Source organism: Dendrobates tinctorius, unplaced genomic scaffold, assembly GCF_039654945.1.
Source record: "Dendrobates tinctorius isolate UK_male_01 unplaced genomic scaffold, ASM3965494v1 ptg000183l, whole genome shotgun sequence".
NCBI classification, from domain to species: domain Eukaryota; kingdom Metazoa; phylum Chordata; class Amphibia; order Anura; family Dendrobatidae; genus Dendrobates; species Dendrobates tinctorius.
The window spans coordinates 9,728,130-9,747,461 of record NW_027361850.1 but is presented as its reverse complement, the minus strand read 5'-3'; the positions used below and the strand labels follow the sequence as shown (position 1 = coordinate 9,747,461).

Here is a 19,332-nt window from a genome sequence, read left to right as displayed (position 1 = left end):
CTACTTTCTCATAGAATGGAGGATTTCTAGAAGGTTCCAACAGAAAACATCATACTTTACATACATTTTACATTACAGTGGTAAATACTAAAAGACCATGTGACACTTAAATTGCACACAGGTAGACTTCCTTTCACTAAGTGTGACTTATGAAGGCAATTACTTGCATCAGAATTTTTTAGGGGCTTCATAGCAAAAGGGGCAAATACTTTTGCACATGACAATTTTTAGTTATTTGATTCCATAAATTTATATTTATGCCTATATCTTTTTGCCTTCCCAAATTAGACTATTTAGTGCTGATGCATCACACAAATCGTATTACAAAAATATTTAAACACAGGTTGTAATGTAACAAAATAGGTAAAAAGCTAAAGGGGTGAATATTTTCGCAATCTGCTGTAGAGTTGCTGGAAAAAAGTCATCAAGTTAGAGATTGGTTTGGAAGCGTGCTTTCTTGCCTCTGCGTAAACCAAAGAGCTTCTTCTAATCAAATAGTCTTCTTAGACGTTTTATAGCCAATGGTCAGTGATCAATATTGGGGTTTGCATCAACCAGATATTTAGGGGAGATTTTTTTTGATGTCACAATGAAGGGACTAACAGTGATGTGACAGAATGTGTTATGCAAGACTATTTTAACCTCTGCAATTTAATAACGGGTCTGATGGTGCTATCCAGGCCATGTTTCATTACTATAGATCGATAAAATAATACGATTTTATCTGTCCTCCAGGGATGAAGATATCCTGTAAGTTGCAGATCTTAAGGAATTCTCAAAAAACCTAGCACATGCCACAACCAGTCCCTACTTGAGCTCATTAGGGGGGGGAGGTGGGAGTGGGGGCATAACATTGAGCTAATATTTATGAAAGTTTGGGTCTTATTCTTTGTTCAATCTGGAAGACATAAGTTTGCTGTGACAGTGTTCCATTTTCCCAGCGGTGTTCCCTGTGCTAAGCTTAAAGGGAACCTTTCAGCAGGATTGTGCTCAGTAATCTACACAGTGTCAGGTCGGCGCCATTATACAGTACTGAATAAGATGATATCGGTTGATGAAATCCGTCTTGTGATTGCCCCCTAGCTGAATAACCTGAATAAAAGGTATTATTGTCACACAAAACATGCGATTTTGTTGCAGAGCAGGTACCACGGCTGGCACCTGCCTGCAGAAGCGTTTAAGAATATACAGATATTCATTATGTAAACTAGCGGGCCGATCACTGAGGACGCAGAGACCTGTCAGCTGTCTGCATTATGAATATCTTAGGCCTCTTTCACACTTCCTTTTTTGACCATCAGTCAAAATCCGCCAGGTTTTGAAAAAAAACGGATCCGCCATTTTTTTTTTGGCGGATCCGTTTTTTTCCCCATTGAGTTGCATTACTGGCGGATCTTGATGGATGGCCATTCGTTGGATCCGTTTTTGTGAGGATCCGCCACATTTTTGCATCCGCCGGCATGCCTGGACGGACCCTGCAACTTTTTTTGGTTGTTGGATCCGCATTTTCCAGTGCGCATGCCGGGAGAAAGGAAGTCAGGGAGAAAATTAACCCTGAAATCCTTTCTGGCGGACGAAAAAAATTCTCTCTCTCTCTCGGATCCGTCAAAAAACGGATCCTGTTGCATCCGTTCACATGAGTTGCCAACGGATCTGCTTTTCCGCCTTTTTGGCGGATTTTAACTCATACAAAAAACTAAAGTGTGAAAGAGGCCTTATCACAGCACCACATACCCCAACCACTCCTTAGGGCACGAGAATCTCATTAACACAAAACTGAAAATAAAGATTAAAAAATAGGTATTAGACCTACCGGTAATGATGTTTCCAGGAGTCCATCCTGACAGCACCATGGAGGACGTCCTCCTCCTCCTTACAGGGACAGGAAAGCACACGAGAGGTTAAAAGGCCATGTCCCACCCCCTTCCCTCAGTGATTTGACAAGTACCACAAGGTGGATGATGCTAGTAACAGTTTAATGAAACAATCATATTACAGCATATGACATAACATAATACAACATAGTATAACATAACAGGGAGGGAACTACCCGTGCTGTCAGGATGGACTCCTGGAAACATCATTACCGGTAGGTCTAATACCTATTTTCCAGGACGTCCCCCTGACAGCACCATGGAGAGTACCAAAGCACCTCCTCAGGGTAGGATTACTGCCTGGAGAACTTTTCTCCCAAATGCGGTTTGTTGGCCAGCTAACACATCTAGTTTGTAGTGTTTGCAGAACGTATTAAGACTAGCCCAGGTTGCCGCTCGACAAATTTGATCAACTGACGCCCCCGCCCGCTCGGCCCATGAGGCCGATACCGCCCTCGTAGAGTGGGCTTTTAAGGAATCAGGCGGGCTGGCGCCTTCAGCCAGGTAGGCATCCGAGATTACCAAGGTAATCCAACGCGCGATGGACGCCTTAGAGGCCTTCTTCCCTTTATTCCTACCTCCAAAGAGAACGAACAGGTTCGGGTCGACACGCCAACTATTGGTGGCCTCTAGGTATTCTATAACTGCGTGCCTCACGTCTAGCGAGTGGAGCCGCCGCTCCTTCTCATTTCGGGGATTATCGCAGAAAGAGGGTAACACTACCTCCTGGTTCAGATTTCTTGTAGAGGCTACCTTCGGGGTAAATGCCGGGTCTAACCTTAGGATTATGCTGTCCTCTCTTATCTGGAGGTATGGATCCTTAGTGGATAGGGCCTGGATCTCCCCTATTCTTTTGGCCGTGGTAATGGCTACTAGAAAGGCCGTTTTACGAGTGAGAGCAGGGATGGCTATCTTCTCACTAAGGGCGAAAGTGTCCGAGCAGAGGAACCGAAGCACCAGGCCCAGGTCCCAAGGCGGGGTGAGCTGCCTAATCGTGGTGCGCAGGCGCTGTGTGGCTTTTATAAACCTTATCACCCAGGGATGTGCAGCTAACTGATAATCGAAGAAGGCGCTCAGAGCTGAAACCTGGACTTTTAGAGTGCTGGGCTTGAGGCCTTTATTAAAACCTGCCTGCAGGAACCCTAGTATGTTAGGGAGATCAGGGGTGCCTGCCACGAGCTCGGACCTGCCACCCTCCAGACAGAATCTTTTCCATATCTTCCGATAAATTGCCGACGTCACCGGCTTCCTGCTGGCCTGAAGGGTGGATATGACCTGCTCCGACAATCCTTTTGCCTTCAGGATGTCCCTCTCAGGATCCAAGCCGATAAATGGAGTCTTGCTGGGTCCGGGTGGTGGATCGGGCCCTGGTGGATGATGTTCTCCCACAGGGTCAGTTCGACTGATCTTCTACTGCCATGGCTCCCAGAAGGGAAAACCAGCTTCTCCTCGGCCAGTATGGCACTATCAATATCACTCTTGCATGGTCCTCGCGTATCTTTCTGAGCACTGCCGGTATGAGGGCCAGTGGTGGGAACGCATAAGAGAGGGATTCTCCCCAAGTCTGACTCAGGGCGTCTAACGCCTTCTGGATGGTCCATCGGATTTAGGGAGTAGAATCTGGGAACCTTCGAGTTCTTCCGGCTTGCGAAGAGATCTATACTGGGGGTCCCCCAGCGCTGACAAAGCTGGTCGAAGATCTCTACGTTCAATTCCCACTCTGTCGGGTGGATCTGTTGTCTGCTCAGGTAGTCTGCCACTTCGTTTTGGGAACCCTCTAGATGTACCGCGGTCACGGATCGAACTGTCCGTTCTGCCCACGTGAATATCTTTTCCTCCAGTGCCTGTAGTGGTTGATGTCTGGTTCCTCCCTGGTGTTTCAGGAATGCCACTGTTGTTGTATTGTCGGATAAAATGCGGACATGACGGCTCTTTAGTACCGACCGGTTTCTCCGCAACGCTTCCCAGACCGCGAAGAGTTCCTTGAAATTGGAGGATCTGGCCTTGATGCTTGCTGGCCACTTCCCCTGGAAGATCTTCCCTTCTATGTGGGCTCCCCATCCCCACGCACTTGCGTCTGTGGTGACTACCACGTATGGAGAGGTTGTCCAATGCACGCCCACCTGAAGGTTCCTGGACTGTAACCACCAGCGAAGGGACTACTTTACTCGTCCTGAGAGCCTTAGGGGTTTGTCTAGCGACGCCTGACTCCTGTCCCACCTCGCGAGAATTTCTCTTTGTAACAACCGCGAGTGGAATTGGGCCCAACGGACGCACTGGATGCAGGCCGTCATGAGGCCCAGGACCTCCATTGCTTCCCTTATGGAGCATTGACGCTTCAACAGGCCTCTGGTTCTGGCCTGAATGGACTTCTGCTTCTGCTCGGGTAGCCAGGATATTTTGACGGCTGAGTCTAGGAGGACTCCCAGGAATACCTTTCTGGTGTCTGGTGTGAGGTCCGACTTCTCCCAGTTGATCACCCAGCCTAGGAACTCCATCACAGTAGTTGTTCGGATCCTGTCTCGGATGAGCGCTTCTTTGGATCTTGCCACCAATAAGAAGTCTTCCAGGTACGGAACAATCACAATACCCTGATCTCTCAGGTAGGCCACCACCTCTACCACCAGTTTCGTAAAGATCCTGGGAGCTGAGGCCAACCCGAATGGAAGACCCTGGAACTGGAAATGGCAGGTCCGGGCTGGTGAGCTGATCGCGAACCTTAGTAGGCCTTGGGATGAGGGATGGATAGGAACCTGATAGTATGCCTTTTTTAGGTCTAGGGTGCACATAACTGCGTCCCTGTCTATTAGAGGAACTGCGGATCGGATTGATTCCATCCGGAACTTCCTGTATCTGACCCAGGTATTTAGTGGCTTCAGGTTTATGATGGTGCGGGCCTCGCCGGATTTCTTTGTGATCGCAAACAGGGAAGAGTAGTGCCCTTTCCCTCTTTCTGACGGTGAAACTGGTATTATGACCCCTGAGTCTAACATGTCCTGAAGATCCGACCACATTACGGAGTCCTCCCGGACGACAGTGGGGGTAATATATCTGTCGGGGGGAGGAGAATAGAGCTCTATCCTGTAACCTTCCCTGATGGTTCTGAGGACCCACTGATTGTTGGTGACTCGTGACCAGTTTGCTGCAAAGTGGCGAAGTCTCCCCCCAATGCCTATGGCGTCATTGTCTCCTCGATCAAGATGTCGATGCAAATGGGGGACCTCTGTTCCTCCCACTTTGGCTGAAGGAGCCTTTGTAGGAGCTTCTATTAGACCTCGCCCGACCCCTAAACTCCGACTGTCCTCTGAAGGAGCCTCTCCGAAAGGACTGGGGCCGCCTGGGCTTTTCTTCCGGAAACCCCTTATTCTTATCGGACACCAGCTCAAGGATATTATCAAGGGCTGGCCCAAACACCCTCAGGCCCGAGAAAGGGATGGCACATAGCTTTGCTTTAGAAGGGTTATCCCCCGACCAGGATCTAAGCCAGACTGCTCTCCGGGCCGCATTAGAGAGGGAGCTGTTTCTGGCCGCAATCCTTACTGATTCCGCCGACGTATCCGACAGGAACGCCGTGGCTGATTTCAAGAGAGGAAGAGATGCTAGTATCTCTGACCTCGGGGTCTTGTCGGTTAGGTGTTCCTCCAACTGCCCCAACCACAGGAACATAGACCTAGCCACCGAGGTGGATGCTATGTTGGCTCTAATCAGGGCCGCCGACGTCTCCCATGCTCTTTTTAACAAGACGTCTGCCTTTCTATCCATCGGGTCTCGAAGACCGGATGAGTCCTCGGCTGGGATAGCCGTCTTCTTAGTAACCTTGGCGACTGGGACGTCGATTTTAGGGATTTCTTCCCACGCCCGAGTTTCCTCGGGATCGAAGGGCAGTCTATTTTTAAAGTTTCGGGAGAGTGTCAACCGACGCTCCGCTTCCTTCCACTCCTCCAGGATCATTGCTTTGATGTGCTCGCTTACAGGGAACACCACCTGTTTGCGGGACATCAGTCCTCCAAACATTAAGCCCTGTCTGGACTGTGGCTTAGGGACTTCCTCCATCTGCATGGTATTTCTGACCGTGTGTACCAGCTCGTCTGTATCCTCCAGTCTGAATAGGTACTTCCTGTTCTGATCCTGACTATCCCCCAGGATCTCGCCTTCTTCCTGGTCTGAGTCCTGGAAATCGGAATCCTCGCTAGGGCTCGCTTCTGATACTGGAACTGATTCCCACCTTGGACGCTTGCGACTTGGCCCAGGGCTGGGGGACCGACGCCGGGTTGTAGCCTGAATCTCTTCCCTTCCTTATCAGCGACCTCATTTCGGAAAGTAGGGATGGCTGTTCCTCGCCTATGACCCTGGAGGTACAGGGACCGCATAGGGTCTTGCTATAGGTGTCTGGCAGCTTTACTCTGCACACCGGACATCTGACTGATTTGGAGGTGGCTTTTGCCGGGTCCTTCCCCGAGGGGGACTCTGCCGGGGTTCCCTTTTCCTAATAACATAAGGGGCACCTAATCAGATCTGGGCTGTGGGGATGGGTGGGGAGGGTGGTCTGCGCTATGCGCACTTACCCCTCCGCCAGCTGCAGCGTTGCCTTCCATCCTGCTCCTGGCGACCAATGTAGTCACACAGCCTGGACCGACCTGTGACGACTCTGGAGAGCGCTGTGGGCCAGGAGCGCGCGCGCCCTGGATTTGAAACCGGCGTCTGACGTCACCGGAAGTGACGCTGGTAAGCCGCGCCTCCACTTCCTGCCGGGCCTCTGCGCGCGACCGCGCTCGGTTCCCCGGTCCCGCCGCCTGCATGGAGCCGCTGCTATGGCGTTCCGGCCTCCCGTGCTGCCAGCCATCGGCGCCGTCCCGCGGGTACTCGGCCCGCCGCGGAGCCCGGCCCGCCTGGCCTGCGCCCACTTCTGTCGGTGCCCACTCGGCCAGCCGCCTGCGGGGAGCCGACCCATCCTGGAGCCGAGAGCCCCCCCACCGGGAGGAACGGCTCCCTCCAGGAGCGTCGTCCTGCTCCTGGCCTTTGGAGCCGAGGGACTCCCCACCGGGGAGTTTCGGCCCCGGGACCTCTTCACAGAAGGATTGGACTGGCCGCACGATCCCCTGGGCCCCTCCGGTAAGCTCTCGTGTGTCCCTCCATGCAGGGACAGGAAAAACACTGAGGGAAAGGGGGTGGAACATGGCCTTTTAACCTCTCGTGTGCTTTCCTGTCCCTGTAAGGAGGAGGAGGACGTCCTCCATGGTGCTGTCAGGGGGACGTCCTGGAAAACAACCATAAGATGGATTTCATAAACCAAGATATCATCATAATTAGTATAACGGCGCCAACCTGACTGTCTGTAGGTTACTGTGCACAATCCTGCTGACAGGTTCCCTTTAAACCCATCTCCGCTACATCAGGTTTAGTCATTTTCTTTCTTTTCTTTCGTTATCCCTTTTATTTTATAAAACACCAAGGTTACTTACCGGTAGCCGTTTTTTCCGGAACTCATGACAGCACGCCTGAGAGGGGGGATCCGCCCAGTCAGGACAGGAACCCTACTGAAAATAAAAGGGCAGTACCGCTCCCTCGCTTTACTTGGTTTACAAAGTATGAGAGACCCCCCCCCCCCCTTGGTTAGTACACATGGCAAAACTATCACCACATTATATTAACTAAAAACACCCAAACTATAGTACACACCAAAGGAGTGATAAGGGGGGGGGGGATATACGGGTGCTGTCATGGGTTCTGGAAAAAACAACTACCGGTAAGTAACATTGGTTTTTTCCCTTCCCCCATGACAGCACACCTGAGACTTTTGGAGTATGAAACACCTTAGGGAGGGACCACCACATGCAGCATCCTTCTACCAAAGGTTAGGTCAGCAGAGGATAGATCTAGCTGGTAGTGTTTGAAAAAAGTTGATAGTGAGGACCAGGTAGAGGCCTTACATATCTGATCTGACCAATCGATACCTCAGCCTTTTCTGCCCAGGAGGTAGCCACGGCTCTGGTGGAGTGAGCCTTTATGCCTTCAGGAACCATAGCGCCACTCGCAGAATATGATAAACTAATGGCCTCCTTGATCCATCTGGCAAAGGTACTTTTAGCTACCCCGTATCCTTTTCTGCTACCCTGGAAAACTACAAATAGGGACTGATCTTACCTCCACTGATTAGTCATGGACATGTACTGTAGTATGGACCATCTCACGTCTAGAGTATGGACCTTTTCCTCTCCTGGATTCCTAGGGTTACTACAAAATGATGGCAAGATGATCTACTGGCTCCTATGGGACTTAAATACCTTGGGTAGATAGGTCGGATCTGGTCTTAACACTACCCTGTCCTCAAAAGCCTGAGTGTATGGAAGGCATATAGACAGGGCCTGCTAGTCGCTCACCTTACGGGCTGATGTTAGGGCCACTAGTAACATCGTCATTACAGGCTGCTGTATTGCTGTCAGAGACAGGCTCCTTATCTTCACCACTTTGCTTTCTGGCAGATGACAGAGCTGGCGTTCGGAATCTAGCATCAACCCTAAGAAGGATTGTACTTTCTGTAGCTCCAACTTTGACTTAAGGGTGTTTACCACCCATTCTAACTCCGCTAGGGTTAACATTACTTCCTTCACCTGTTGAGTACAGCGAGTTTCCAACCTCACCACTACAAGGAAGTCGTCCAGGTATGGGATGATCACTATGTCCCGGGATCGAAGGTAAGACATTACCTCCGCCATCACTTTGGTAAAAACTCTCGGAGCTGTAGATAGACCGAATGGAAGGGTTGTGTATTGATAATGCCTGACATGTCCTTGAACCCAGAGAGCTACTCTCAGGTTCTTTTGATACTTCCGATGGATTGGGATATGACAGTAGGCATCTTTTAAGTCTATTACTGCCATGAAGCAATGCTGGAAAAACATTTTTCTGGCCGTGTTTATTGACTCCATATTGAAGGAGCAATTCTCTGCCCACTGGTTGAGTCTCCTCAAGTTGACAATGGTTCTCCAAGAACCGTCCACCTTTTGTATCAAAAAGAGAGGGGAGTAAAATCCCCTTCCTTCCTCCTGAGTCGGGACTTCTTGTTTCACCTGTTTCTGCACTAGACTCAATACCTCCGTCTCCAGGGCTAGTTGTTCCTCCTGGGACTTTCTGCGAGGTGTTAACGCAAAGCTCTGCCGAGGTGGACGGATGAATTTTATTCTTAAGCCGTCTTTAATGATATTCAGTACCCAACCGCTGGGGGAGATATTTACCCAGGCAGGTAGGAAGAGAGAGAGCTGTTGTGAATTCTCTGTCTCAGACTTCTGAGCCGAAGCTCCCCCTGCTCCCTCCGGTGGTTATTGGAGGTAGTGGAGCTGGCCAGATTGACACCTGATGATGAAGACGACGATTGGAGATCTGGGGTTACTGATTGGAGTATTTAAGTCTGCAGACTTCCTGCAATCCCTGCTGGTGATTGCTTTCCTGTGCATTCAGAGGCCTGATGTCTCCTGCCCTGGTCCTGCATGGTTCAGCTAAGTGGTTCATTTGCTAATACTTTGCATCTGATCTGGTTTTGTCTCTCTCTGCTTGTGCGGGTTCAGCTTGCTCTTCTGGGGGCTGTGCTGGACCACCACTCCATATGTTACAGCCTGTGTCAGTTTGTTTAGTCCCCTGTCATATTGGTCTTTTTTGCTTTGCTTCCAATTGATACCGGGGTGCTGATATAGTGGGGGCGAAGTCGTGTGACTTCAGTGTTTTTTTGTACATCAGACGTGTTGGATTTTTCAGGGTTTTTGCGTGATTGCAGACAGTGTCTTTCCTTTCCTGTCCTGTCTAATTAGTTTGGGCCCAATCGTTTGCTCAGTCTATTTTTCTGCCTGCGTTTGTGTTTCATCTTGTCTCACCGACAATATATGTTTGGGGGCTATCTATTCCTTTTGGGGTCTGCTCCGGGGCAGTTTAGATTTCACCTTTCTTGCTTTTTAGTTAACTCTCCGGCTGTGCTGAGGCGTCTAGGGCATCATAGGTATGCTCCACGGCTACTGCTAGTTGTGTGAACAGGATCAGGGGTCTGCAATCAGCTTAGTTTCCAACCTCTCTGGTTTTTTTGGTGGCTTAGCCAATTCCTGCCATCCTCCTCGGTGACCCATTCATAACAGAGAGCCTTCCCCCTACCTCTGACCTGACATCATCGGGGAGACTTTTTTGATGACGAAGAGTGCCCTTTGAACATGTAGCCAGACCCTTTCCTGTCCAGTCCCAATTTTTTCTTTCCCTCGGGGGACAACCCCTATTAAATTTTCTTCTCCGAAAAGAAGGCCTTTATTAAATCTCACCGGGAAAACTTTTCTTTTTATCCCTTTCCTTCTACAAAATATCCTCCAGCTTCTGCCCAAAGAGGAATTGACCATCACATGGGATGGAACAGTCTATTCTTGGACGGTAAATCACCCTGACACCACAGGGCGCATCTTGCTGCATTAGACAAGCCTGCCGCCCTGGCTGCCAATCTTACTGAGTCCGTTGAGAAGTCTGCTAAGAAGGCTGCTGCCCCTTGCGCTAGAGCCATATTGGCTAGGATCTCATCCCTTGGCACCTTATTTCTCAGCTGATGCTCTATCTGCTGTAGCCAGATCATGAGAGAGTGGGCAATACATGTTCCCGCTATCGCTGGTTTTAATCCTCCTGCTGCTGCCTCCCAGGTGTGTCTTAAGAATCCATCCCCTTTTTTATCAAGGGGGTCTCAATACGCCAGAATCTTCTAAAGGAAGGGATAATTTTTTAGGGGACCTAGCCACAGCACCATTGATTTTAGGGATTTTTTCCTAGGTCTCGGAGTCTTTCTCCTCAAAAAGGTACCTCCTTTTAGATGAGGAAGGTAAGGTACCCAACCTTTTTTCCATTCTTTCTCTATTAGCGCTTTTACTTTTGCATTGACAAGGAAGGTGCGCTTCCTTATTTCCTCCAGTCCTCCAAACATAACATCCTCTAAGGATCTCTGTGTTTTCTCCTCTTTTAGGCCCATCGTAGATCTGACCGCTCTCAACCAGTGTCTCCACATACTCAGCTGGGAAGCACAGTCGGCCCCCTACATCTCTGTCCGAGGAGGGGTCAGAGTACTGGAGAGTGGAGGAGGAGGGAGAGGGGGACGGAGATCTTTCACAACCATCCCCACCCAGAGAGGATTCTGAGTCCGCAAGTATTTCTTGCCCCCTTTTTTAAGGGCTGCCTTTAAGGAACCTTTTTACTTCTGCCCTTATTATGGCCCTAAGGCCGGTGGCGATGTCTCTTCCCATATTGTTTTACTAATACAGTCAGCGCAGAGTTTCTTCTGCCACTGAACTGTCGGCAGGGTTTTGCAAAGGGCACACCCCTTGCTCTTTGTTTTGGCACTAGCTTTCCTCGACTCCTGGTGATCAAGCAGAAAATATGGACCCAATTACCATAAGGGTGACATTCACGTAGATCACTCACCACCGCTGTCAATCAAGGGTACCGGATTCGGAGGCTGGTCAGAGGCATATACGTTCCATCTGGATGTTGAGTCCTGTGACCTCTGGTCAGGGTGACTGCTGCTCCTACCCACTCGAGCGGCTGCTCCTCCTGGTATGCTGTTGACCAGGCGAGGCCTCAGGTGAGCGCTGCTGCTGCGCCTCTACTTTGGTCATCCCTCCTTAATAGGGATCCACTGCTCTCACCGCCCCCCCATACCGCTGGGATGTGTACAGCCGACCGGCGTTTTTTCCTCTCGGCGCTGCCATATTGGATCCGGCGGCGCCTACTGACGTCACGCAGACACGCCGCTTTCTCAACATGCCCTGTGTCCACCGCATGCTACCCGTAAGCGGCCAACCCTCCTGGAGATACAGACTGCCGGCAGTGGAGGGAGGGTGGTGCAGCAGCCATGAGAGAGCCCAGGGACCCTTGACCGTGCTGCACCCACGCCTGCTTGTACGTCGAGGCCCCCAGGACCTGCGGACGGCGCTTCCACAACCTGAAGGCCAGCATACAGGTGTCCTGCCTGTTCTTCCAGTGCCGGGACAGGAGTGGTTAAGTAGAAAAAAAAAAGCAAAACGAAAGAAAAAAAATCCTTTAACCACCGTCTTCAGCACAAGGTTCCCTGTCAGGACAGGAAACCCAACTGAAGCGAGGGAAAGGTACTGCCCTTTTATTTTCAGTAGGATTCCTGTCCTGACTAGGCGGATCCCCTCTCTCAGGTGTGCTGTCATGGGGGAAGGGAAGATTGTATTGTTTTGTTCCCATTTTGTATCATCTTTGAATCATAGAATCGTAGAGTTGGAAGGGACCTCCTGGGCCATCTGATCCAACCCCCTGCTCAAAGCAGGATTCGCTAAATCATCCCAGTCAGATGTCTGTCCAGCCTCTGTTTGAAGACTTCCATTGAAGGAGAACTCACCACTTCTCGTGGCAGCCTGTTCCACTCATTGATCACTCTAACTGTCAAAAAGTTTTTTCTAATATCTAATCTGTGTCTCCTCCCATTCAGTTTCATCCCATTGCTTCTAGTCTTTCCTTGTGCAAATGAGAATAAAGTTGATCCTTCTACAATGTGACAGCCCTTTAGATATTTGTAGACAGCTATTAAGTCTCCTCTCAGTCTTCTCTTTTGCAAACTAAACATTCCCAAATCCTGCAACCTTTCCTCATAAGACAGGGTTTGCAGACCGGTCACCATTCTGGTCGCTCTTTTCTGAACTTGCTCCAGTTTGTTGATGTCTTTTTTAAAATGTGGTGCCCAAAACTGGACACAATATTCCAGATGAGGTCTGACCAAAGAGGAGTAGAGGGAAATAATGACTTCACGTGATCTAGACTGTATGCTTCTGTTAATACATCCTAGAATTGCATTTGCCTTTTTTGCTGCTGCATCACACTGTTGACTCATATTCAGTCTGTGATCTATTAGTATACCCAAGTCTTTTTCACATGTGCTGTCACTTAGCCCTATTCCTCCCATTCTATATATGCTTTTTTCATTTTTATTGCCCAGATGTAGTACTTTGCATTTCTCCCTGTTAAAAACCATTCTGTTAGTTGCTGCCCACTTCTCCAGTTTATTTAAATCTTTTTGAATCCTATCTCTCTCTTCTCTAGTATTAGCTATCCCTCCTAGCTTTGTGTCATCAGCAAATTTAATCAGTTTACCCTCAATTCCTTCATCTAAATCGTTGATAAAGATGTTGAACAATACAGGGCCCAGGACAGAGCCCTGTGGTACCCCACTTGAGACATTCTTCCAACTGGATGTGCAGCCATTTACGACCACTCTTTGGGTCCGATCACTAAGCCAGTTATGAATCCACCTAACAGTTGCCTTGTCCATTCCATACTTAGTTATTTTTTCAATAAGGATTGTATGAGAGACTTTGTCAAATGCTTTGCTGAAGTCAAGATATACTATATCTACAGCATTTCCTTGATCCACCCAATCAGTAATACCGTCATAGAAGGAAATTAAATTAGTCTGACATGACTTATTAGTTACAAACCCATGCTGACTCTGTTTAATCACTTCATTCTTATCCAGGTATTGACATACATGTTGTTTAATAATTTGTTCAAAGATCTTTCCTGGTATAGAAGTCAGACTCACCGTCCTATAGTTGCCTGGGTCCACCTTCTTCCCCTTTTTGAAGATAGGAACAACATTTGCTCTTCTCCAGTCTTCTGGCACTTCTCCTGTTCTCCAAGAATTTTCAAAGATTATGGAGAGGGGTTCAAAAATTTCTTCTGCTATCTCCTTCAGTACTCTGGGGTGTAATTCATCTGGACCTGGAGACTTGAATTCATTTAGGTTAGCTAAGTGTTTCCTCACTATCTTTCTGTTTATAGATATCCTGGATTCTTCTATTCCCTTAATAGGACAGTGAATAACAGTTGATGTTACATTTCCTTTCTGAGAGAAAACAGATGCAAAATAGGAATTTAAAAGTTCAGCCTTCTCAACATCCTGTCTTACCATTTCATCATTTTCATCCTGTAAAAATCCTATAGCATCTTTGACTTTTCTTTTACTTTTGACATATCCCCAAAATCCTTTATTATTGCTTTTGACATCTCTTGCAAGCCTCAATTCATTTTCAGCTTTAGATAATCTGATTTGTGCCCTGCAGGTTCTGCAGACAGCATTATATTCTTCTTTAGATATGCCTCCCTCTTTCCATTTTATAAACATTTTTTTCTTCCTTTTTAGCATGTGCTTAAGTTCTGTGTTCATCCATCCTGGTTTCCTTAAATGCTTCCTATTCTTCCCTCTTTTCGGAATTGTTAACAACTGTGCTTTGAGAATTTCATTTTTCAAGATTTCCCATCCTTCCTGGACATTTTTGTCTTTAAGGATATCCAGCCATTGGATCCCTCCAATTCTCTTTCTGAATCCCTTAAAATCTGCCTTTCTGAAATCTAACCTTGACGTCTGAGTCTTCACAGGTCTTCCGCCTCTAGTTATCCAAAATTCTAAACTAGCATGGTCGCTACCTCCTAGGGTCCCAGCCACTTTTACCTCCTCAACCATTTCCTCCCTGTTTATAAGAATTAGATCCAAGGTAGCAGTTCCCCTTGTTTTCTCCCTTACCTTTTGGAAGATAAAGTTGTCAGCAAGAGAGGATAAGAATTTCCTTGACCTGTTAGTTTTGCCTGAGAGAGATTCCCAACAAATGTCTGGATAGTTGAAATCTCCCATGACAACTATGTCATATTTTTTGGAGAACTTGGCCATTTGATGCATAAAGAGTTCATCCATATCTTCAGCTTGCACAGGTGGCCTGTAGTAAATGCCTACAATGGTGTCCTTTCCATTGTTCTGTCCTTGTATTCTTACCCAAACAGTTTCCACAGAACTCCCAGTCTCTGAAGCTTCAATCTCTGTGCAGATATACGCGTTTCTAACATACAATGCGACACCCCCTCCTCGTTTATCAAGTCTGTTTCTTGCAAATAAGTTGTATCCTTCTAGTCTTGTATTCCAATCATGTGTATTGACCCACCAAGTTTCAGTGATTCCAATGACATCATATTTCTTTTCCTGTGTTAGTAGTTCCAACTCTCCTTGTTTGTTGCCCATGCTTTGTGCATTAGTATAGAAACATTTTAGTTTGTGATTGGTTTCTCTTTCTCCAATATTTTTATTAATTAGATTCTTTCGTCTTTGTTCTTCCTTTCCACTTCTAATAGCAAAGTTCTCAATAGCATTTGTCAGGTGTATGGCTTTTTCTGGTCTTTTGCTTCCCTTCCCACGTTGTTCTAGTTTAAAGTTCTCCTTACAAGTGTAGCAAGGCGACTTCCAAATACCTGCTTTCCAGTCTTCGTAAGGTGCACCCCATCTCTAGCAAGTAGTCCATCGTATAAGTAGTTCACTCCGTGATCCAGAAATCCAAATCGTTGATGACGGCACCATCGACGTAGCCAGTTGTTCACCTGCAGAATCTTATTCCACCGCCTTGTTCCATGGCCATCCACTGGGAGGATGGAAGAGAAGACCACCTGCGCTCCCAGTTCTTTCACTTTCTTGCCTAAGTCTTCAAAGTCTCTGCAGATGGTTTCCAGGTCGTTTCTTGCGGTGTCATTTGTCCCCACATGTAGTAGCAGGAATGGGTAGTCATCTGTAGGTCTGAAGAGTCCTGATATCCTGTCAGACACATCTTTAATTTTTGCACCTGGAAGACAGCACATTTCTCTTGAAGTTATATCCGGTCTGCAGATAGCGGCCTCTGTTCCTCTCAACAGGGAATCCCCCATGACCACCACTCTCCGTTTCTTCTTCACAACATTTTTCTTTCTCCATCCAGGAGGACTCTGAAGGCATACAAGGTTGCTGTTTGTTGGCAAAGTCTTATCCTGATGTATTTCTTCATCGTTTTCCTGCGTGAGAGCCTGGTACTGGTTTCTGAGCAGTATGGGTGCTGACTGCCTCCTGATCCTCCTGCTTCTCTGGGTCACATGTCTCCATTCCTCTGTTTCTTCAGGTGCACTTCGAATTTCTTCTCTTTCTGTAACATGAAGAGATAATTCTGCTCTGTCCAAGAACTCTTCACCTTCCTTAATGATCTTCAATGTAGCTAACCTCTCTTCGAGATTTTGCAACTTTTCCTCCAACAGGGTCACAAGCTTGCATTTGTGGCATGTGAAGTTTGGCTTTTCCACTGGTAAATCTGTGAACATGTAGCAAGAAATGCAGCTCACCAAATGGCTCCTGGCCTCTTCCATCTTGAGATTTCTTAAAAACGATGAAAGATGAGCCAAAATCGGCGCGCGGTTTTTAATAAACGCGGAATATTTTAATAAACACTGCCTAGCTTTCCAGAATAAATAAAATGTAATAGCTCTGTTCCTCTTGCTCTGTAAACTGCACCCCTGCAGCCATATGCTACCTGTAACGGGTATCCAATCGACCTGAATAAACGACTGGTGGTGGAAGCTAGTGGTTCCTTATAGTTATTGTAGAATTGCGAGGGTATCGGGGGAGTGGCGTGCATGCGTGTGTGTATCTGTATATATGTTTGAATAAAAGGTTTAGGTACTGTATGTTCACTGTTAGTTCCCCAATAACTGGCCTAGAAAAGGAAACAGCAACAACCTCGTCCATTGCTCATCAGCCACTTGCGTATTTGTCCTGACGTTTGAGGCAGCGGAGTTGTGTTTCCCTGACAAACTGGTGACAGCAGTGGGATCTGATTGATCTCACCGGTGTCATCTGTGACAAAGTGGTAACACTGGTGAAATTTGCAAGATCGGTGTAAATCTGTGACACAGAAGCCGGATCTGTGCGACCCCTTGGCTGTCATTATTGACAATATAGGTTACAAAAAAATTTTTTAAAAAAAGACGACGCTTTAGAAAAAAATAACTGATGTTTTTTCTGAAGCGTCTTCTGCTTGAACAACTCGGTAGGTGCGCCATCTATAACACACCATGTGTGCACATACCCTAATACGATTAAAAAAAAAAAAATTAGACCAGTGCAGTACAGAACATAAAAAACTGTAGAAAAAAAAAAATCAACTTTCTATGATTTTACGATGCCCACCACCAATAATTATTAGCAATAAATTATTCTTTTTTTTCCACCAACACAGACCATGCACCTTATCCATACGTACAGGCTAATCAGATGAAAGACAGATTAGAACATGTACTTCTACCTTTGGCTAGGCCCACGTACCTACTTGGTTGTTTACAATCCTATCTACATGCACATAAAATAAGGAAAACTGCGGTTAAAGGACAATAAAGTTACAAAAAGAGGACATACAAAGTTTTTACTTACCAGGGTTGCAAGTGTCATGGAAAGTTGACAGACAAGAGAACCTTACGCGATGATTTATAACACACAGGAAAAGCTTTGGGGTTAGCTTCCAGCATGCCAGCATTGTTTGCAACACGAAACCCCAGGTACAGGGATCTTCCACTCCATAGTTTATTTTTTACAAATAGAGGTTTTATATAGCCTCTGGATGGTTAGTTATACTTATAAGCAGGGGTGCTAGTTAATTGTTTTAGGACATAAACAGGACACATCGTGCTCGGTAAATATACTTCCACATCGTTAATTGTGCTCCACCCTTCCATCAAGTTTATTAGAAGCAAAAAAGTGAAAATGGTTACTGTAGAACAAACACTTCAAGGTGACTGTGGTAGTTTCACTTTCTACTGAGACATTCACGTGCGGCACAAACACAAATGTGGTTAGGATATGTGACTGACAATGTTCACAAAGAAGCGCAACACAAATGACATACGGTCAACAGAAACCTTAAGGGGATTGTGCAGCCCTGATTTTAAAAAAAGACAGCAAAACAGGTTTTCTCCCCACCATCACCAGTCTCCTTACTTCCGGTCTAGTCCCATAAAGCAAGTAACCACTGCAGGCAATCACTGGCCACAGCGGTGACAATTAAAATAGATTGGGAACAGGAAGTACAAAGATTGGCAAGGCTGCAGCCAGAGAGCGGTAAGGTGATTTTTTTTTTATTTTACAGTATTTTTTTCTTTAAAAAGTTCAGTGGTGCACAACCTCTTTAAAAATAATGGAAGCATTTGAGAAGAGAGGCGCAAGTAAGCATTTCAGTGCAAGACTGGTAACAAAGGGATGAAGCTTAGTAATATGGTATTTCATCAGTAAAAAGGCTCCAAAGAAGCCTCATGCTATTGTGAAGGATAAAGGGAGTAGTTTAATAGGTAACAATGCAATATTTTTGTAACAAAGGCGTAACCTTGGCAGAAGTCAAATATTGTTCTCTCATCCCAAGACAGATGGCAACACTATCAGCTAGTGCATCTATTTATAACGTGCATATGAGCATGGTCATTAATGTCTCTACATACTATTATTACCATTACATACACTTCTAGAAGTAAAATGGGGGTATTATTCCATACCTTCTGTTCAGCCTCCCGAGCAAGCTCGGAATGAAGCACTTGTATCTGGTTGTCAGACTCTTCGCAAAGCCTGTTATAGGCTCCCTTCAGCTCCTGGATCTGAGAGGAGATCTCCGCTTTCTCCTCAGGGGACAACCTGTTGAAACAGAAAGATTGCAAATTAATCAAGTAAATATGGACACAGACGTTAAGTTTTCACAGTAATTAAATACCCACTAATATATATTTCACTAGCTGAATAGCCCGGCATTGCCAGGGCATAGTAACTAACTGAGGGTCCCACTCTCTCCATTAACAGCCCCGCTCTCCACCCGCCATCACGCTCTCACCTTCCGCAGCCCCGCTGTAAGGATTCCGGACTTTCCCTTGTGCCTTTTTGCCCTTATTCAGGATGGAGTCTTGTATCTCACCCTGTCATGGAACTTCCTGTCTGTTTTGTGATTTAAGTCCGGGTCGTATGTTCCACTTTGCCTGAGTATTTTGATGCTGTTGGCTCTTGAGCTCCTGCCTGTCTACTGGTGGACTCCCTTGCTGCTGCTACTCGGCGCTCCACCTCTCCATGCTCTGCTGCCTACAGTCCCCTGTACGTCTCTCTAACTGCTATCTGGACTTCTAGTGAGTAGCTGTTCGCTTCTGGAACTGCTGTGGCCAATAAGGAATCCTGATGTCACCTTCTCCTCTGTGTTTGTGTGGGCTGCTGTGCTGGACTTGTGCGGGACTTTCAGCCCAAAAGGTACATGTGGTGACCTTGCCCTGTTAATGCTACTCCTGTGAATAGCTGGACTTCTACGTCTAGGTGCCATGTGCATTTTCTCCTATATGACTGCTGGACTTTTACCCATAATTATGAATGAGCACGCACACCGCACTATTGCTGAACTTCCTCATTAAGAGCCGTGTGCTTCCTCTCGTATATACTGCTGGACTGACAGAGCACATCTGCGTCATATTACAGTTGGACTGGTTCATATTTGCGGTTGCGCCCAGCTCTTCAGTTTTACTGGACATTAGTATATTGTTCTGTGTTTTCGTTACTATTGCAGGAAGTGCTGTTAGTTTCGCTACACTTGCATCATTCTATATTGTGCTGTTTTCT

General features: G+C 46.9%; 1 protein-coding gene across 9 annotated transcripts in view; it reads right to left on the bottom strand.

The window, feature by feature from the left end:
* The window catches only part of MACF1 (microtubule actin crosslinking factor 1), a 292,674-nt gene that overhangs the window by 170,571 nt on the left and 102,771 nt on the right, over positions 1 to 19,332 (bottom strand). For all 9 annotated transcript variants that reach the window (XM_073552024.1, XM_073552025.1, XM_073552030.1 and 6 more), the window contains one exon: positions 18,237 to 18,372. In XM_073552024.1, the coding sequence (XP_073408125.1) occupies positions 18,237 to 18,372 (136 nt within the window). The remainder of the gene's footprint in view (positions 1 to 18,236; positions 18,373 to 19,332) is intronic.